The sequence below is a fragment of the Vulpes vulpes genome, chromosome 12, assembly GCF_048418805.1.
Source record: "Vulpes vulpes isolate BD-2025 chromosome 12, VulVul3, whole genome shotgun sequence".
NCBI classification, from domain to species: Eukaryota; Metazoa; Chordata; class Mammalia; order Carnivora; family Canidae; genus Vulpes; species Vulpes vulpes.
In genome coordinates, this window is record NC_132791.1 from 37,218,188 (window position 1) to 37,236,196 (window position 18,009).

The 18,009-nt window shown below is 34.8% G+C and overlaps 1 protein-coding gene across 9 annotated transcripts in view; it reads right to left on the reverse strand.

Moving 5' to 3' along the window:
* The window catches only part of CNTLN (centlein), a 322,986-nt gene that overhangs the window by 116,057 nt on the left and 188,920 nt on the right, over positions 1-18,009 (reverse strand). For all 9 annotated transcript variants that reach the window (XM_072728210.1, XM_026001444.2, XM_072728209.1 and 6 more), the window contains one exon: positions 17,643-17,762. In XM_072728210.1, coding sequence (XP_072584311.1) covers positions 17,643-17,762 — 120 coding nt within the window. The remainder of the gene's footprint in view (positions 1-17,642; positions 17,763-18,009) is intronic.

Genomic DNA, 18,009 nt, shown 5'->3' on the forward strand with positions numbered 1-18,009 from the left:
ATAATATAAAAACTGGTTCATGGCCAGTGTCCACGAAGAGTTCAGGCAGACACAATCATCTATTATAAGACAGACTTCCATATAAGACAGAATGGATAGGAGAAAGAGAACCTCAAAGAAGTTATATGTGCAGATAATAATTGTATAAATAAGTTCAAAGCCATGAAGATAGTATATATATATATCACCTCAACCAAAACGGGAGAATGTATACTAAGAAAATAGAAATTATGAACAATTCAAAATGAGTTTTTATAAAATTAGAATTTTAAAAATGTTGAAAAAAAGGAAAAAGAGATGACAAAACATATTTTTAAAAACATAATAATTGATTGAAAACATTATATATATAATGACTGAAAACTGAGAGCTGATAAAAATGTGAATAGATTGAGAGTATCACAAACTGCAAACAGAATAAATAAAACTATTCACAGTTAGAAACAGAGGAAAACTGCAGGACACCACAGAAAAAGAGGCAATCTTAAAATCAACCATATTGAGAAGAGATGTTAATTAAGAACTAAAGAGCTTTAGAGTGACAGAAGACTTCTCCTAGCAATAAGGAAAGCTGGAAGAAAAATAAGTAATATCTTCAACATTCGAAGGTTTACTATTCATAGATATTAGATGAAAGAACTATTAAAGAATATGTTTTAGGTAGAAAAAAACCCTCAAAATCAATGTATGAAACAAAATAGGCAGTGATGATGAAAGACATCTATAAATGTGTATAGGATAGGAAGTAAACCAACATTTATCATGTAAGCTAATATATCTAAATGAAGGTAGAAATAGAACATGATAGAACTAAAATTCTGAACATAAAATGATATAAGATTAAGGAAATGATCAGAGTTACAGTATTTTAAGAATCCTATATTGTTGAAGAGTATACAGGTGCTGATGAACCGTAGTTTGTAAAATAAATGAAGTATAATTTCAAGAAAAAGCATTTAAAGAATGGAAAACAAATATAAAATTTACAAATCAGAAGTCAAAAAAAGAAATGAATAAAATGTGTTCAATATAAGTCAAGAGAAGGATTTTTTAAAGGAGCATAAAAAATAAAATGTACACTAAGAAAAAAACCAGATTTAAGATGAAGATGGTCATTACATAATGACCAAACGAATGATTTACCAGGAATATACAGCAGCTCTAAACTGCTATATATTCAACAATTTAAGAAATATACTTATAACTTATTATAATCTTATATTTTGTCTTATCAAAAATTTATTAAATTATAACATATATATTTAGAAATATTTTTATAATTATATAGTTTATATAAATATTAAAAAAACAAGTAGTCTCTGCTTTTCTTTTCCTCACTCAGATTCTTTCTTGAAAAAATTGATGTTTACAGTTTGATGATTATATATTTTTAATATAAACATAAAAATACACATATATGGATTTTAAAAATTAGGATTCTGTGATTACTGCAGTTTCTCATGTAGGTTACAGATTGATGGGAGAAGCATACAAACATGCACACACATACACCCATCTACACAGCAATTAAGTTTGTATTCGTTCCTGCTTTGTCTAACTAAGAACATGGAACATTCTGAAATAAGATGGCCCTAACAAAGAAAAAACAGATGTAGCTCATCTCAACTTAGTTTTCTTTGGCTCTCAGATCACTAACATAGCAGAACACAGGGCTCTAATTATTGTAAATATTACTTCTTGCTTATTTAGAGGCATTTTATACTTATATCTTGTTTTTTTTTATTTTGTCTTGAAAGAACTATTTAAAAAAGGAAAGAACTTACACAGTCCTTACTTTTAATAAGTACACATAAATATCGGGGAACAATTGTTCTTGAGTCAAACTAAGCACCAACAGACCACATCTTAATGGATGTTTGGAGGAGGGGCTGTCATAATCAGCATCCTTGAGCAGGATGAACATTGGCTATTTACTGACTCTGATTTACTGCCCACTTATTCTGATGTTTCAAACATTCTGAAGGACCAGAATCTCCTTCTTACTGGACAAAATATATGAAATGACTGTATTTGGACGCTGGACAAGAGGCAGCAGAGAACTGTGATGTTTGAGAGAAAGGAAATTAACAAAGAGAGCCCTAATGATAGCCCAGATTTCTGTCAGGAGCCACTCTCCAGACCATGATGCAGGGAGGGGTCCCAAGAAAAACATGATGGCCTTGCTGAGACGAACAAAAAAAGACTGGAGTTTGGGAAGGCTAAAATGATGGAATTTGTGACACACAGCACCCACAGAGGAGGGAGCTACAATAAGAAATAGCATAAGAATTCTTTTGAGAATGGTTAGATATTTTGTAGCATATACATACTACAAAATTCAACAAGGCAGGCAAAGTACAACTGGAGCCATTAAAGAGCTATTCCAAGGGTTTACACATGACTGGGAGACACTGAATTCTGACCAGCTAGAAAGGAGAATCTTTGTTGATCATCATAGGCATTCAACAAATAATTCAAGAGTCATCTAATGAGTAGGGATAAAGCAAATCTCTGATAAAGGATACTTGAAACCTGTGCTAACAGTGTTTTTTAAAAACCTGAAAATGTTTAACCTGAGATTTTAAATACACCTGTCTCAGTAATCAATAGAGAAAGTGAATGGAAACTAGGACACTGAATATTTGAAAAGCACTATGAAAAAAATTGACCTAATAGACATTTATAAAACATTCCATCCAATAACAGTTTTCAAGAGCTTTCATGGAGTTTTCACTAAGATAAAATCACCTGTTGGACCATAAAACAATTCTCAGTGAAATTAAAAAGATCTAAATCATGAAAAGTATCTTCTGTGGCCACAATAAAAATATAAATTAATAACCAGAAATATGTCTGAGAAGTCCCCCAACTTAAACCTTTTAAAATCTTTTTCTCTTGAGGAAGTTTCCAAAAGGAATTTAAAAATAAAAAACTAAAGCACCGCATTTCAAAATGTGAGGTGCTAATGCAGTGCTTAAGTGGCCTTCTACAGCACTATATGTTTATATTAGGAAAAAAGATCTACAATGAAGCTCCCAATTATAAAAACTAGAAAAAGAAGAAAAATCACATAGAGCACTTTTTCATATGTGCACTGACCATGTGGATGTGCTCTTTTATGATATATCTATTCAACTGTTTAGCTCATTTTTCTATTGGGTTGACTGTCCTTTATTATTCATAGGAATTCTTCAGATATTCAGGATGCTAGTCCTCTGTTGGACATATATACTGCAAATATCTCTTTTCATTCCAAATGTTGTCTTTTAAGTCATTTAACGACATCTTTTGATAAACAGAGGCTCTTGGTTTTAATATTGCCCAGTTTATCAATTTTTAGTTTATATTTAATCTATTTTAAGAAGCCTCTGCCTACTACACAAATAGATGTTCTCTTTTGTTTTCATTTAACAGTTCTATTACTTCACATGGGGCACCTGGTGGCTCAGTCGGTTAAGCATCTGACTCTACATTTCTCAGGTCATGATTTTAGGGTTGTGAGATCAAGCCCCACATGGGCCCTGCATTGGGTGTAGAGCCTGCTTCAGATTCCCCTCTTCTCTTTTTCCCTCCTCCAAAAGAATAAAAAAGTAAATAAATAAAATCTTTATTAGTTAACCCTTCACAATTAGGCCTGTAGTCATCTAGAATTGATTTTTGTGTATGGTATGAGAATATGGTATAGTATACGAACTAAAATAGTTTTCTTTTAAATTGAAGTTCTTGGAACTTTTAGCTATACAGTTATATCATCTGTTATTTTGGTTATTTCCCATTTTTCATAATTATAAACAATTCTATAGCGAACATATGTGCCTATCCACAAGATCTGTTTAGGATTTTCAACTGGAAGTGGTTTTACTGGGTCTTTGAGTACATACTTAAGAAAACAGAAAGAATATTTCAAATGTAACAAAAGTATGAAAAGTAGTATAACCAACATTAGTGTGCCAAATATTTGAGTTTAAAAACATTAAGATTAGATGCCATACTTAATTCAAAGCTATTATTTTAGTGAAAAAAATAAAATGTCCTGTAAATAATATTACCTCTTACAATATTCCACCTTTCTTTCCTTCCCAGATATAACCCGTTTCTTTGATTTGGTATGTATATTTCTGTTTTGTGTTTTAATAGTGTGTGTGTGTGTGTGTGTATAATTATACATACTTTTGTGGATACATATGTATGTATATATGTATGTATGTATGCAAACATGTATCTACAAAAATATGACGCTAATATGTGATTTAAAACTTTATATTTTAGAGAAATATACTATGATATATGAAATACTATTACTCATTCCTTCTTTTAACTCAACTTTTGCTTTTGAGACATTTCCGTTTTGATAAATATAGATCAAATTTATTCATGCTAAATATAGTATAGTATCACATTATCTTAATGTATTATAATGCACTTTCATAAGCTACTAATGGTCATTTTGATTGCTTCTCTTCACTATTACAAAAATACTGCAATACCCTACTCATGTATGCTAGTTCACTTTACCTAAAAGGGTCTTTTCCTGGGCTAGCAATATGTGGTATGATACTCTGGGCAGTCCTTAATCCATTTTGAGTTTATTTTTGTGTACAGTGTGAGAAAGTGGCCCAGTTTCATTCTTTTCCGTGTAGTTGTCCAGTTTTCCAAACACCATTTATTGGAGAGATTGTCCATTTCTCATTGAATATTCATTCCACCTTTGTTGAAGATTAATTGGCCATATAACCATAGGTTTATTTCTGGGTTTTCTATTCTGTTCCATTGGTCTATGTGTCTATTTTTTCTTTTTTTCTTTTTTATGTAATCTCTATGCCCAACACAAGGCTCAAACTTATGACCCCAAGATCAAGAGTCACATGGTCTACTGACTGAGCCAGCCAAGTGCCCCAATCTATGTATCTTTTTTTGTGGCAGTACCATATAGTTTTGCTTACTCCAGCTTTGTAATATAACTTGAAGTCTAGAATTGTAACACTTCCAGTTTTGTTTTTTAAAGAAAAGGTATTTTAGGTATGGATGTTGTATTTTGTCAAATGCTTTCTCTGCATCTAATGAGAGGATCATAACCAAAGAAACAAACAATCCAATCATGAAACGGGCAAAAGACATGAAGAGAAATCTCACAGAGGAAGACATGGACATGGCCAACATGCACATGAGAAAATGCTCTGCATCACTTGCCATCAGGGAAATACAAATCAAAACCACAATGAGATACCACCTCACACCAGTGAGAATGGGGAAAATTAACAAGGCAGGAAACAACAAATGTTGGAGAGGATGCGGAGAAAAGGGAACCCTCTTACACTGTTGGTGGGATTGTGAACTGGTGCAGCCACTCTGGAAAACTGTGTGGAGGTTCCTCAAAGAGTTAAAAATAGACCTGCCCTACGACCCAGCAATTGCACTGTTGGGGATTTACCCCAAAGATTCAGATGCAATGAAACGTCGGGACACCTGCACCCCGAGGTTTCTATCAGCAATGGCCACAATAGCCAAACTGTGGAAGGAGCCTCGGTGTCCATCGAAAGATGAATGGATAAAGAAGATGTGGTTTATGTATACAATGGAATATTACTCAGCCATTAGAAACGACAAATACCCACCATTTGCTTCAACGTGGATGGAACTGGAGGGTATTATGCTGAGTGAAATAAGTCAATCGGAGAAGGACAAGCAGTGTATGTTCTCATTCATTTGGGGAATATAAATAATAGTGAAAGGGAATATAAAGGAAGGGAGAAGAAATGTTGGGAAATATCAGGAAGGGAGACAGAACATAAAGACTCCTAACTCGGGGAAACGAACTAGGGGTGGTGGAAGGGGGGAGGAGGGTGGGTGTTGGAGGGGAATGGGTGACGGGCACTGAGGTGGACACTTGACGGGATGAGCACTGGGTGTTTTTCTGTATGTTGGTAAATTGAACACCAATAAAAATTAATTAAAAAAAAAAGAAAAGGTATTTTAAAATAGACTGTTTGACAAAACACACTTACAGAAAATAATTTAGTATCTTTAACAGAAAAAATCAAGTGATCATTCACTAAATGCTTAAGATATACTATGTAAGTCTTTAAGTGAACACTGCGCAATTCCTTAAGTAATTTAAAAATTTTAATATATATTGAACCTAAAAGGTATGAAAACAAATGAAAGAAGCAATTAAATAAAAAATTCTATGCATGGTGCTATGACCTGAGTGTTTGCGTTCTCCTAAAATTCATGTCGAAATTCTAACCTCCAAAGATGATGGTGGTAGGAGGTTGGATCTTTGGGATGTTCTTAGGTCATGTGGGTAATACTCTCATGAATGGGATTAGTGTCCTTAAAAAGAGACCTCATAGAACTCCCTCATCCCTTCCATCATGTGAGGATAAGATATCTGCAACATGAGAGAAGACCCTCACCAGACCATGCTGACACCCTGATCTCAGACTTCCAGCCTCCAGAGCTGCGAAAAATTTCTGTTGCTAATAAGCTATCTACTCTGTGGTATTTTGTTACAGCAGCCTGACCAGACTAAGACAAATGATCTGAAAAAACAAATACCATATGTATATGGTCTCAACTAATTAATCAGCATCAAAAGTTAATCTCAATAGTTAGAAAATAAAACTCCAAAATATACTGTCATTTACTTCAGAGAATTATCTCCCAATGGTTACAAAATATTTTTTCTTAACTTTCTTGTTAACTGTATAGTAAAATAAAATGAAAATACAAGAAAAATACAATTGCTGAAAGGTGGAAACAACTTAAAAATAATGGATTAATGGATGAACAAAATGTGGTATATACATACAAGAGAGTATTTATTATTCAGCCTTAGGAAAGAAATTAGGACACAAACCATAACACGGAAAAACTTGGAAGACATTAGGACCAATAAACCAGATACAAAAATAAAAATACTGTATGATTCCATTTATATAGAATGCCTAGAATAGGCAAATTTGTAGGAACAAAAGGAGAAAAAGACAAAGGCTGGGAAAAGGGAAAATGGGGAATTATTATTTAATGGTTACAGTTTAATTTTGAGAATATGAAAAGTTCTAAACATGGATGATGGTGATGGTAGGACAATAATGTGAACCTATTTAATGGCACTGAAATACACACCTAAAAATGGTTACAATGGTAAATTAAATGTTATGTAAATTTTACTGCAATAAAAAAAAAGATAGCCCCCAATTTAGTTGATAACACCACAAACTAAAGTATAAACTCTTTTTATATTTTAGCCATACAAGAGGGAAGGAAAGACAAAGAGGAAAAATGGAAAGAAGCATGGAAAAATGCAAACACAGGAAGGCATAGCAGAGCTGTATCTTCATTTCATTCAAAGTCTGTCATTAGATATTTGGGTATTTCTTGATTATTATTTGTGTTCTCCAAGAAGCTGAAGCTCTGTGAGGTCAAAGCGTAGGTGTTCTGCTCAATATTTTACTTCTAGTGTCTAGCATATTTACTGAAATAATGAGTGAAAGCGCAATACAAAGGGTCACACAGATTTAGTGCTATGTAACTAATATTACGAAACTCCATAGGGGATCCCTGGGTGGCTCGGAGATTTAGCGCCTCCCTTTGGCCCAGGGCGTGATCCTGGGATCCTGGGATCCTGGGATCCTGGGATCAAGTCCCGCATCGGGCTCCCTGCATGGAGCCTGCTTCTCCCTCTGCCTGTGTCTCTGTCTCTCTGTGTCTCTCATGAATAAATAAATTTAAAAAATCGTAAAAAAAAAAAAAACCTCTATAGTTTAAAAGCTTTCTTTTCACATAGTATTTACTTAGCTATAAGCATGAAAGTTTACTTGCTTCCAGGCCCTGGTACCTTAACAGAATCATGACTGTATTCTAAAAGCCTATCTAAAGGCCTCTAGAAGCATCACACTCTGAAACATTCTTGAGATAGAAAAGAGGAGGCTAAGGGATCCTAGGCTTTTGGGCTCTAACTCAGCAATGAATTAGGTTTCATGAAGCTGATCTTGTTCTGAAACCTCTCACTCTTACTTATGAAGACTTAAGAGGTAGATGAGTTTACTTTCTATGTCTCCAGTATCAGGGGCTGAATTTCTTGTCTCTGATTTTCAATTTTAAAGTGAGATTCAAAACACATTACCACATAGCCTTGAACTCCATTGCCTTTCAACAGGCACTGATAATGTGTACAACCCTTGATTACACTAATATCCCAGAACTCATATTCTCATTTGCGCTTGGCTTCTGACAGCCTGTACTGTTTCATGTTGGATTGGTTTCTCAAGGACTAATAAATTTAAATTCTTATTAATTCATCACATTATGACTCTTCCATGTGACCATATAGCCTGTTCTTCAAAGCTATAAAAAATAATATGTGGAACAACTGGATATTCACATGTAAAAGAGCTACACTGTACTACTTCACACCAAATTTAAAATTAACTAAAAATGAACCAAAGATCTAAATATGAATTAAAACTATAAGACACATAGAAAAAAACATGGGGGGGGGTAAATCTTTATGACCCTGGAATTGGTTATGGCAATATGGGCATGATGCCAAAGGTAAAAGCAAAAAAAGAAAAAAGAAAAAAGAAATTCATAAAATTAAAAACTTTTGTTCATCAAAGGAAACTATTAAGAAAATAAGATCACCTACAAAATGGGAGAAAATATTTGCAAATGTCTAGTAACTACAGTATGCAAAGAACTCTGATAACTCAAAGACAAAAAGGCAACTCAATTTTTTAATACAGCAAAGACTTGAATAGATATTTATACAAAGAAACACAAATGACAAATAAACATATGCAAAGATGCTCATTAACCATTAAGAAAATGCAAATCAACACAATTAAATACCACTTCACACTCACTAGGATAATTTAATAAATTTAATAATATTTTATAAAAATAATAATTTGGGGGGGCACCTGAGTGGCTCAGTGGTTGAGCACCTGTCTTTGGCTGGCGTTGTGATCCCGGGGTCCTGGGATCAAGTCCCACATGAGGCTTCCCGTAGGAAGCCTGCTTCTCCCTCTGCCTATGTCTCTGCCTGTCTCTCTGTGTCTCTCATGAATAAATAAATAAAATCTTTAAAACAACAGCAATAATTTTTTTAAAAAAGAAAGAACAAAAAAATACTAAATGTTAACAAGGATGTGGGGCAAGTGGAATTTTTGTAGATTGCTGTTAGAATATAAAATGAGGTAGCCACTATGAATACAGTTTGGCAGATCCTCAAGAAGTTAAACATGAACTTACCATATGATCCAAAAATTCTGCTCACAGGTATATATCCCAAAGAATTGAAAACAAGTATTCAAATAAATACTTGTACATAAATGTTCATAGTGGCACTATTCACAATAGCCAAAAAATAGAAGCAACCCAAATGGCCATCAACAGATGAATGAATAAATTCTGTGTATATATATATATACACACACAAACACATAGTGTGAGACATTGTTCAGCTGTAAAACAGGATGACATGGGCAGCCCAGGTGGTACAGTGGTTTAGTGCCACTTTCAGCCCAGGGTGTGATCCTGGAGGGCCCGGGATCAAGTCCCACGTCAGGCTCCCTGCATGGAGCCTGTTTCTCCCTCTGCCTATGTCTCTGCGCCCCCCCACCTCTCTCTCTCTCTCTCTCTCTCTCTCTGTGTGTCTCTCATGAATAAATAAATAAAATCTTAAAAAAAATAAAAATAAAACAGGATGACATATTGATACATACTACAATGTGAATGATTCTTGAAAACTTTATGTTAAGTGAAAGAAGCCAAATGCAAAAGGTCACATATTGCATGATTCTACTTATATAAAACACTCAGACTTGGTAAACCCATAGGAATAAAAAGTAGATTAGTGGTTGTGAGGAGCTGGAGGACGGTGGAAATGAAGAGATTGGAAGTGACTGCTTAATGGGTATGGGATCTCTTGAAGTAAAGAAAATGATCTGGATTGGATAAAGATAATGGCTACACAATATTGTAAATACACTAAATGTCACTAAATTGTATGCCTTAAAATAAAACTAATGTGGGGTGCCTGGGTGGTTCAGTTGGTTGAGCATCCAACTCTTGGTTTTGGCTCAGGTCATGATCTCAGTGTCATGAGATAAAACCCTGTGACAGAAGCTTTTCAACAGCAAAAGAAACAGTCAACAAAACTAAAAGACAACCTACAGAATGGGAGAAGATATTTGCAAATGACCTATCAGATAAAGGGCTAGTTTCCAAGATCTATAAAGAACTTATTAAACTCAACACCAAAGAAAAAAACAATCCAATCATGAAATGGGCAAAAGACATGAACAGAAAAAAAAAAAAAAGACATGAAGAGAAATCTCACAGACGAAGACAAAGACATGGCCAACAAGCACAGGAGAAAATGCTCCTCATCACTTGCCGTCAGGGAAATACAAATCAAAACCACAATGAGATACCACCTCACACCAGTGAGAATGGGGAAAATTAACAAGGCAGGAAACCACAAATGTTGGAGAGGATGTAGAGAAAGGGGAACCCTCTTGCACTGTTGGTGGGAATGTGAACTGGTACAGCCATTCTGGAAAACGGTGTGGAGGTTCCTCAAAGAGATAAAAATAGATCTGCCCTATGACCCAGCAATTGCACTGCTGGGGATTTACCCCAAAGATACACATGCAGTGAAACGCAAGGACACCTGCACCCCAATGTTTATAGCAGCAATGTCCACAATAGCCAAACTATGGAAGGAGCCTCAGTGTCCATCGAAAGATGAGTGGATAAAGAAGATGTGGTCTATGTATACAATGGAATATTACTTAGCCATTAGAAATGACAAATACCCACCATTTGCTTCAATGTGGATGGAAGTGGAGGGTATTATGCTAAGTGAAATAAGTCAATCGGAGAAGGATAAACATTATATGGTCTCATTCATTTGGGGAATATAAAAAATAGTGAAAGGGAATAAAGGGGAAAGGAGAAAAAATGAGTGGGAAATATCAGAAAGGGAGACAGAACAATGAGAGACTCCTAACTCTGGGAAACAAACTAGGGTTTGTAGAAAGGGAGGTGGGCGGGTGGTGGGGGTGACTGGGTGACGGGCACTGAGGGAGGCACTTGATGGGATGAGCACTGGGTGTTATTCTATATGTTGGTAAATTGAACACCAATAAAAAATAAATTTATAGAAAAAAAACCCTGTGCCAGGCTCCATGCTGGTCCCTCCCTCTCCCTACCACTCTGCCTTCCTCCCAACTCTATTATTATTAATAGATTCTCTCCTTCCTCTGCCCTTCCCCACTCACACTCTCTTTCTCTCTCTCTTTAAAAAATAAAATCAAATAAAACTAGTATGTAATTCATACAGTGCTGATAGTTATCCAAAAATGTATTTGTTTGCAAAACATATCATGACTTAGTAGACATTTTTTTGAGAATTTTATTTCCAACTTATGTTAGTGAAGTTCAGTTCATTAACCCCTCATTCTACATATGGAAAAATAATATTTATGCTTAGGAAGACAGAGTCTTGCTTCGCCAAAATAAATAAATAAATAAATAAACTTCCTATCATAATATTTTTATTTTATCTTCTTAAAAATTATTATTTGAATTTTATAAAATATTCTTTGAAATCATAGCCTGCATATACTTAACATTTAACCCAAGAAAGAAGAAGGTATTCCATCCCGGACAATGCTACTGACCTATAGCTTGTCTACACTTTATCATTTAAGAAAAATGATCAGGGGATCCCTGGGTGGTGCAGCGGTTTGGCGCCTGCCTTTGGCCCAGGGCGCGATCCTGGAGACCCGGGATCGAATCCCACGTCGGGCTCCCGGTGCATGGAGCCTGCTTCTCCCTCTGCCTGTGTCTCTGCCTCTCTCTCTCTCTCTCTCTCTCTGTGACTATCATAAATAAATAAAAATTTAAAAAAAAGAAAAATGATCAGAAGATCATTGAACTGAAGAAGACTTCAGTTATGATATATTGGGTTAAAATTCCCTCCTTCTACAAAATACAATAGACTTTTTAAATTATGAATTCTAAACTCCTTTACTACTGACCCAAACTCTAACTACCTCCATTCACAAATTCACCAACAAGGATTCTCAGCATCAAGTAACTCCATCAAGGAAAAGCATCAGTAATTCTTTGCAAATATTTTGTATTCTTATATTGATTTGCAGGTAAGAAACAAAAGTGAAACAGAAATGATAAGAAGGGGGCCAAGATGTTCATTTGTGCTACATAAAGAATTCAGTTTTTATTTTAAGAGCAAAAGAAAGATGCTAATGGTTTTTAAATGGGGGAAAGATGTGTTCATATATGTATTTTTAAAAGATCACTCTGTATCAATAGAGAGTAAGTAGATTTGAGGAGATAAGAGAATATAGGGAGACATTTATGAGTTTAATCTACTTGAGCAGGAAAGATATGATAGTTTGTATGAAGGCATTGATTGTAAGAATAGAAAGAGATAGATAAATTTTAGAGATATTTGTGATATGGAATCATGAAGACTACTATTGTAAGGAGGTAAGATAGAGGGGTAAATCAGTTATAACACTCTAGGTTTCTGGTTTGGACAAATGGACAAATCATAATGCCATTTTCCCTGCATTATGCCACTACTATTCCTTTATGACTGCTCATATCACATTTTTGCTTTTCTCTGCTAAGTTATATGAGGTCCTGATAAAAAAAAAGGTGGCATATAATTTCTCTGTGTTTACTGTACTGAGCATTATACTCAGATGCAGCATTTTTATAGGCTATGCATTAGTATAAAAAGACCAAAATTATCACCCACTGCAAGTTCCTGATTTATTTAGCCAAGATACAGATGAATATACAGTAAGTGTCAGCACACTTTCCCTTGACTTGATGGGTACTTAGCAAGGACATGCTGGATTTTATTATAAGAAAAGCTTAATATCCTGTGGCATCTGAGCCTCTTTTTATAGTTTTATATCACTATTAAGAAATAATGTACACAGGTATTTTTATACTAATGTTCTTATTTAGTAAAATGTTTATTTGTTCACTTAGGAAAAGTTAACATGACTTTTTTTTTTTTTTTTGGTTCATAAATCTAACTTAGCAATGGTAAGGCAACATCTACAACTAAGTGGAAAAGCTGAGTGAGCCTGGCTGGCCTTTCTGAAAGCTTTCCTTGCCTCTTACTATCTATAATCCCAAATAATGATTTCACCTCACTGGCACATGGCAGATGGCCCTAAAATAAACCTCATTTAGGACGACTGGTTTCGAGTGCCTGCCTTCAGCCCAGGGTGTGATCCTGGAGTCCCGGATCGAGTCCTACATAGGGCTTCCTGGATGGAGCCTGCTTCTCTCTCTGCCTGTGTCTCTGCCTCTCTCTTTTTGTGTCTCTCATGAATGAATAAATAAAATCTTTAAAAATAAATAAATAAATCTTATTAGAGTTTGAAATTGTTCTTCTTCAATATTTCAGTCCCTAGCTTAATTCTTGGCTCTTCTTTAAATAGTGAACTAATGAAAAAAATATATGAATATTTGTTAGATAAATACTGAGGGAACAAGCCAATTCATTAGTTCATAGATTGTAATTGGGTTTGGAAATACTATTCAAATCTGTAGTACATCTTCGTTTATATATTCTAGACTTAAATAGGACTAAGTATTAAACTAGATGCCAGGGGTGCTTGGGTGGCTCATCGGTTAAGTGACCAACTTTTGATTTGGCTCAGGTCATAATCTCAGGGTCCTGGGATCAAGCCCTGCTTTGGGCTCTGCACTCAACACAGAATCTGCTTGTCCCTTTTCCTCTGCTCCTCTACCTTCTGTTCTCTATCTTAAATAAATAATTTAAAAAAAAAAACCTAGATTTCAATGTATGCACAAAAATAAATAATTTTTTTTAAAAAACCTAGATTTCAATGTATGCACAAAAATAAGACAGCCTTGTCCATAGAAAAACAACTTAGAACTTCTAGTTCCCTGTTTACATCCATTCATCCCACTAATTAAATATAAAAACCCTGAATATGATACATAAAACAAATATAAGAAGACTGAAAGGCAGGGAGAAGAAGGACATGAAAGAGACCATAGGAATAGAAGAACAACCCACAGTGCTAAATTCTCTTTCTTCTTTCCTCCTAAATACCTCAAAGTAGGTACTGGAGAAATCCATAACCCAGGAATGCCAATAGACACAAACAAACACACAAACAAGAGTCTCAAGGAAATTCTCCTCTCCCTGGCCAAAGAACTGAGAAATGGGCAAATTGGCAGGACAGGAATCTTAATAGACAATACCCATCCTACTTTAGGCATACATCACTGGGGAAAGGGAAAGAAAGAAAAAGAAGGCATCCTTGCTACCTCTGTCAATAAAGTTCAAACGAGAAGCCTGTTTTTCCACCCTCATCAAGTAGTAACAAGGTACCCCTTCACACATCCTTTAATGCAGTGTCAGTAGGGGTCAAGTTAGGAGCTAAGACTCCTATCCCTTCTCCCTTAGGCATGATACCATTAGAGATCAGTTAAAAGATTCAAATAAGATACAATGTCTCAAAACATAATACCTCCAATGTACAGGAGACAACTGAAAATCACTCATCAAGAACAAAGGAAATCTCAACTTAAAGGAGAAATCGTAATTTAAAAACACCACCACCCAAATAATAATGCACATGTCAGAATTACTAGACAAAGATTTTATATTATTTTTTAAAAATAAGCTCTTTACCCACTGTGAAGGGGCAAATTCACAACTCTGAGATCAAGAGTCACACGCTTATACCAACTGAGCCAGGCAAGCACCACTTAACAAAGATTTTCAAGTAGGCATAATTAAAATGCTCCAAAAAGGGTGCCTGAGTGGCTCAGTTTGGATAAGCATCTGCCTTCGGCTCAGGGCTCAGGCCATGATCCTGGGGTCCTGGGATTGAGCCCCATGTAGGGATCCCTGTTTAGCAGGGAATCTGCCTCTCCTTCTCCTTCTGCCCCTCCCCCCAACTTGTACATGTTTTCTCTCTTATGCTCTCTGTCTTAAATAAAAATCTTTTAAAAAATAAAGATTTAAAATAATAAAATGCTCCAATGAACAATTATGATCTTGAAACAAATAAAATAGAAAGTCTCAGCAAATAAATAGGTGATATGATATAAAGAAGAATAAAATGGAAATTTTAGAATTGAAAATTATAAAAACCAAAATAAAAAACTCAGTGCATGGGTTCAATAGCAAAGGTAACAGATAAAAGAAGAAAGAATTAGTGAACCTGAAGACAGAACAATAGAGATTATTCAGTTTTAATAACAGAGATAAAATAGGCTAAAAATAGAATGAACTGTAGGACAATATTAAAAATCTAATATTCATGAAAGTAGAGTTTCAGATACACATAGCTCTTTGAATACACTAAAAGAGAGGAACAAAGAATGTGGGGCTGAAAAAAAATATTTAAAGAAATAATGACCAAAATTCCCTAAATTTGAAAAGAGCACAAACTTAGTGTTTCAGGAAGCTTAGAGAGTCTCAAACAGAATAAACCAAAAGAAATCCATCCCAAGACATATCATAATTAAACTTCTGAGAAGTAAAGACAAATAAAAATGATGGAAAGCAGCTAAAGAGAATGATGCATTCCCTTTATGGGAACAACAATTCAAATAACAATGTATTTTTCATCAGAAACCACAGAAGTGGCATATTTTTCAAGTTCAAAAGAAGAAAGTTGCTAACCTAGAATTCTCTAATCACTGAAAACATCCTTCTGGAATGGAGCTGAAATTAAGACATTTTAAATAAAGGAAATTTAGAGGATTTGTTCCTAGCCAACTTAACCTAAACAAAAGTCTAAAGGAAAGCTCTTCAAACAGAAAGGAAATAATTTTTAAAAAATGAGTGAAAGAGAATTTGGAAGGTAAGATATAAAGAAATAACAGTGGAAAGGTTAAAAATAGCCTTCTTTTAAATTTTACAATTATGTTTGACACCTGAAGCAAAAATTATAACATTATCTAATGAATTTTTCTCAGTGTTCAAAATCGATAAATCTATAGACACAGAAAGTAGATCATTGGTTATCTAAGGAAGGGAGGGTGGTGGCGGTGGTAGTAGAATTGGGCTAAGTGGTGTGGGGTTTTGGAGAGAGGATAAATAAAAATATTCCAAAATTTAGTGTGATAGTTGATACACATAGCTCTTTGAATATACTAAAAAACACTGAAGTATTCACTTTATATGGTGAATTATATATATATTTTTTAAAGATTTTATTTATTTATTCTTAGAGACAGAAAGAGAGAGGCAGAGACACAGGCAGAGGGAGAAACAGGCTCCACGCAGGAAGCCCGACATGGGATCCCAGGTCTCCAAGATCCCAGGTCTCCAGGATCACACCACGGGCTGCAGGCGGCACCAAACCGCTACGCCACTGGGGCTGCCTGTTATATTTCAATAAAGCTATTAAGAATTGTCAGGGACCATTTCTGGACAAATATATAAATAATTTTCAAGATAAGAGACTTTATTATCAGCATCAGATTTTAGCACTAATAGAGTACAGTGAACTTTAAGAGATCATTGGAAGTATACGTTTTAATCTGATACATAATTTACTCAAAAGTTTATCATTACACCATTACATGGAAAAGGTGAAATATAAAGTTACACGTGTTATTATATAATATTCAAAGTAAGATACTGATTTACAACTAAAAAGATTCAATGATATTTAATCACATTATGCCACATAATGCTAAATTCTAGGAATCTCAAAGACATCAGGCTTTCAAAAAAATTGCATGGTTTGGATGTCAAAAATTAGCTCTAAATGAAGAAACAGGTAGCAAAAGAGGCTAATTATGTTGGTCTAACTCCCTTATATTCCAAAAAAAAAAAAGTGTTCTTTCTTTGCCAAGCTGAATATAATAGCCTGTGAATTATAAGATCAAGGAAGAAAACTGTATGTTTTCTAAAATATGAGTATCCTTCATCAAGTTTTATACTTAGGGCAGCTAAAAGACCTATGTGGAGGGATCAGCATTAAGCCCAAAGGACAGGCAGTGCACAGCAAGAAAGAAAGCAATTCCCTCGTGTCTTTTGCAGGTCACTATCAAGGACCATGTTAGCAGATCCATACCAGACCCTTAACAGGCAGTTCTGCTGCTACCAGTAATTAGCTTGGACAGCTCTGGCTCCAAGAGTAGCAGCAAGGCTACACCATAATGAGCTCAGCTGGGATTAGCAGGACAGGGCAGGGAACCAAGAGAGCTCAGGCATTCTGCATTGCGTATGTATCTAGGAGATCAAACAAGGATGGCTGGCTAGGTTATCCCCTCTCCACCTCATTCCAAAAATGAAGCACGGCAGTGTCTAAAATACAGGCTAATGAAGAGCGACACCTCCAACAGATGAGAGCCACATTAATTAACACAATCCCTAGATCATATTATACAGTTTCAGCTAGAGCTAGCAAATGTGCAACTTGTTATTGTATTACACACATATATATTTAAAATGCTATTCCTTTTTTCCTTTATTTTTATTAACAAAAACCAGATTATTTCATTTTCAAATTTTATATTTCTCTCATGACCTTTAAGCCACAAAAAAATTCTCCCAAATATTTATCTAAGTCTACGTTGTTAAAAAGGAAACTCACTTTTGAATCTTCAGCTCTTGATTCTCCCTTTTGAAATAGGCCAGTTCATTCCATACAGCATCAGAATCTTCTTGTCGAAGTTGTTCAGGATTTGCTCTCTTTATTCTTCTGGCATGAGTCCTATTTTTAAAATGAAGTTGTATTCTTCCTTAGTATGTTCAAAATGCAATGAAAATTCATTTATACATTCCCTAATTCAAGCTATTTATGGAATAAATGTCCTAAAACTTAAGTGTGTAGAAATTAAAATCCTATATTGTAATTTCCAAAAGGCTAAAAACTCTTACCTTGGAAAGCAAACTGTTAGGCAGATACATGATAGTCTTAGGTCTATTTCTCTCATTCATTCTAGTAATAATAAAACATG